The sequence below is a fragment of the Cyprinodon variegatus genome, unplaced genomic scaffold, assembly GCF_000732505.1.
Source record: "Cyprinodon variegatus isolate N-32 unplaced genomic scaffold, C_variegatus-1.0 Scaffold76, whole genome shotgun sequence".
Taxonomy (NCBI): domain Eukaryota; kingdom Metazoa; phylum Chordata; class Actinopteri; order Cyprinodontiformes; family Cyprinodontidae; genus Cyprinodon; species Cyprinodon variegatus.
The window spans coordinates 1,138,873-1,141,209 of NW_015150529.1; the positions used below are offsets into that span (position 1 = coordinate 1,138,873).

Here is a 2,337-nt window from a genome sequence, read left to right on the forward strand (position 1 = left end):
TATTTTAGAATGGTATTTGTGAGAAATTTCTTAGGCGGAGAGGCCATTTATCCAAAAATGTCACCAAACTGTGCCAAATGTGTTTTTTACATCAATACTGGGGGTTTGGTAAAATTACGAGGTCACGTAGCAGCTGGACCCACCGGTGGGTCTGTAGGGTTCTAGGGGTTAAATAGACTTGGAACATATAAGACATCTACTGGTTCCAGTAAGGCTACCCTTCCATATTTTCCATGCTGATTCTAAACATACAGCTCTTGTTTGTGTAAGGGTGCAGTAATAAAAGTCAATGTACCATAGGGAGTGATGACCTCGTGGTTCTAGCAGTGCGCTTGTGCTCTGAGGTTGCAAGTAACCGGTTAGATCCCTACAACCGGCATTCTGGGTCCCTTAGCAAGACTCTTAATCCCACACTGCTCCCCGGCTGCCACACAATGGCAGCCCACTGCTTGCCAAGAGGAGTAACCGAGTAACTATCACTAATGTACCACTAATAAATAGATTTTTAAGTTTCTAAACTATTTCACTGCCCCCCAATCACACGCACGCAAGTTTTTTTCAATCCATTTAAAGACTTTACATTTACTAACATTTGTTTTAGTTGCTGCATTTATGCCTGACCCTGACATTTACCCAAACCGTTATCAGTATAGTCCTAACTCTAGCCTTAAGTTAAATGTAATTAACAACATAAATGACATTGCTGACTCTCTGAGATTAAAAATGGGGTTCTTCCACAGCCTTTGGTCCCCATAAGCCCTGTTGGTCCTCAGAGGGTTAGTAAATATACCAAAAACATTGCTAAATGGGTAACATAAACAAGTACATACACACTCTAATCACACTATTATTTTGGGGAGTTTCCATTGACTTTGCTTCATATTGCATTCACCTCTATGGCCTTGCCCACATTCTTACCTTAAGTCTAATTATTACCAACACATAGCTAATCCTAAACCAGACCTAGACTCGATTCACACCTTACTCCTTAATCTAATTCCCATATTTCTGGGAAATTGTCCCCACATGGTAAACATAAACTTGGCCACACACACATTTCTCTGATGCCGCCACTGCTCAGTGGGTTGCCAACCAGCGACAACCAAGCAAAAGTGCTTAATTTAAGCACTTTTGCGTTCCTTACTTGATCCACTTCCTATATACATACTTGTAAAAGCACATTGATCCACATTTTAACCCAATTTTCTGCAATCATTTCGCAAATAATGTTTGTGGATTTATGCTAAAGCAATATAAACAGTGCATTTGGCAATAAAAAGCAGTTCCCCAGTCAGTCAGCAACAGTCCAGCATGCTGTTATAGAATAACAAAAGGACATGAGTGAATATGAGCTAAATATAGACTGAGTCCAAACACTCAAAACAAGAGAAAAATGAAAAGAAAGTTTTATTACCTTAACAGAAAATCTATAGAAAGAATATAATCCTACTGTCCTTTAATATCTTTAAAAGCTTTCCTCTCAGCGTGATTTATTGTCTTATGTGACCCTGAGTATCCCAGTTATACTCCAGTCTATATTAAATGAGTTTTTTTAAACTAAAACTTGCTTTTTAAATGTCATCCTAACTAATTAAAACAATGATAGAACAAACTTAAAAGTAAGATTTCTCCAACTCAATGTGAATGTGGCAGTGACTGCAAAGGGAAAACACTTCAATATATCTTCTTTGATTTTAAAAGACATTTGAAACTAAATATGCTATTTAAAGCAGAATCTATTTAATCTTTTTTTAACGGTCTCCTTAAACAGTTTTACTGATTTGGTAAGGCCCGACACTTACCGGATCTGCTGGTTGGCCTCACTGCGGATCTTGAGCACCTCTTTGCCCTTCAGCTCCAGCTCTTTGGTCAGGGTGCTGATGTTCTCGTTGAGGGTGTGGATCTGGTGGTCCAGCTGAGCGATGTGGCTCTTCCTCCTGGAAACCTCCTCCTGCAGCTCAGAGATCCGATTGAGCAGGTCGCGCTCCTGGGAATGAGGATGGGGGGAAAAGTTAGGAACCTCCAACTTCAAACCTCTAGGACTGGTCTGATAGAGTCCTGCTGATACACGATCTCGCAGGCTTGAGCACCTCACTCCTCCTCTGGCTGCTCTTCAATGACTTCTGGTGAGCTACAGAATGAATTTTAAAATGTTGTATTGGTTTTTTAAATGCTTCCAAGGACTTGTTCCACACTTGCGTCAACCGCATCATCCTTACGGTCTTTAAGGTCAGCTAATCAGCTTCTCCTGGCCCCTCCAAGAAGGAGGCTGAAGCTCAGAGGTGACAGCATGAGATACATTCACTCAAAGGAAGGTTACTCTACTTTAAGTTAATT

General features: G+C 40.5%; 1 protein-coding gene across 3 annotated transcripts in view; it reads right to left on the bottom strand.

Annotated features, from left to right (window-relative positions):
- Positions 1-2,337, bottom strand: part of fam184a (family with sequence similarity 184 member A) — a 278,742-nt gene that overhangs the window by 28,421 nt on the left and 247,984 nt on the right. For all 3 annotated transcript variants that reach the window (XM_015372804.1, XM_015372806.1, XM_015372805.1), the window contains one exon: positions 1,803-1,987. In XM_015372804.1, the coding sequence (XP_015228290.1) occupies positions 1,803-1,987 (185 nt within the window). The remainder of the gene's footprint in view (positions 1-1,802; positions 1,988-2,337) is intronic.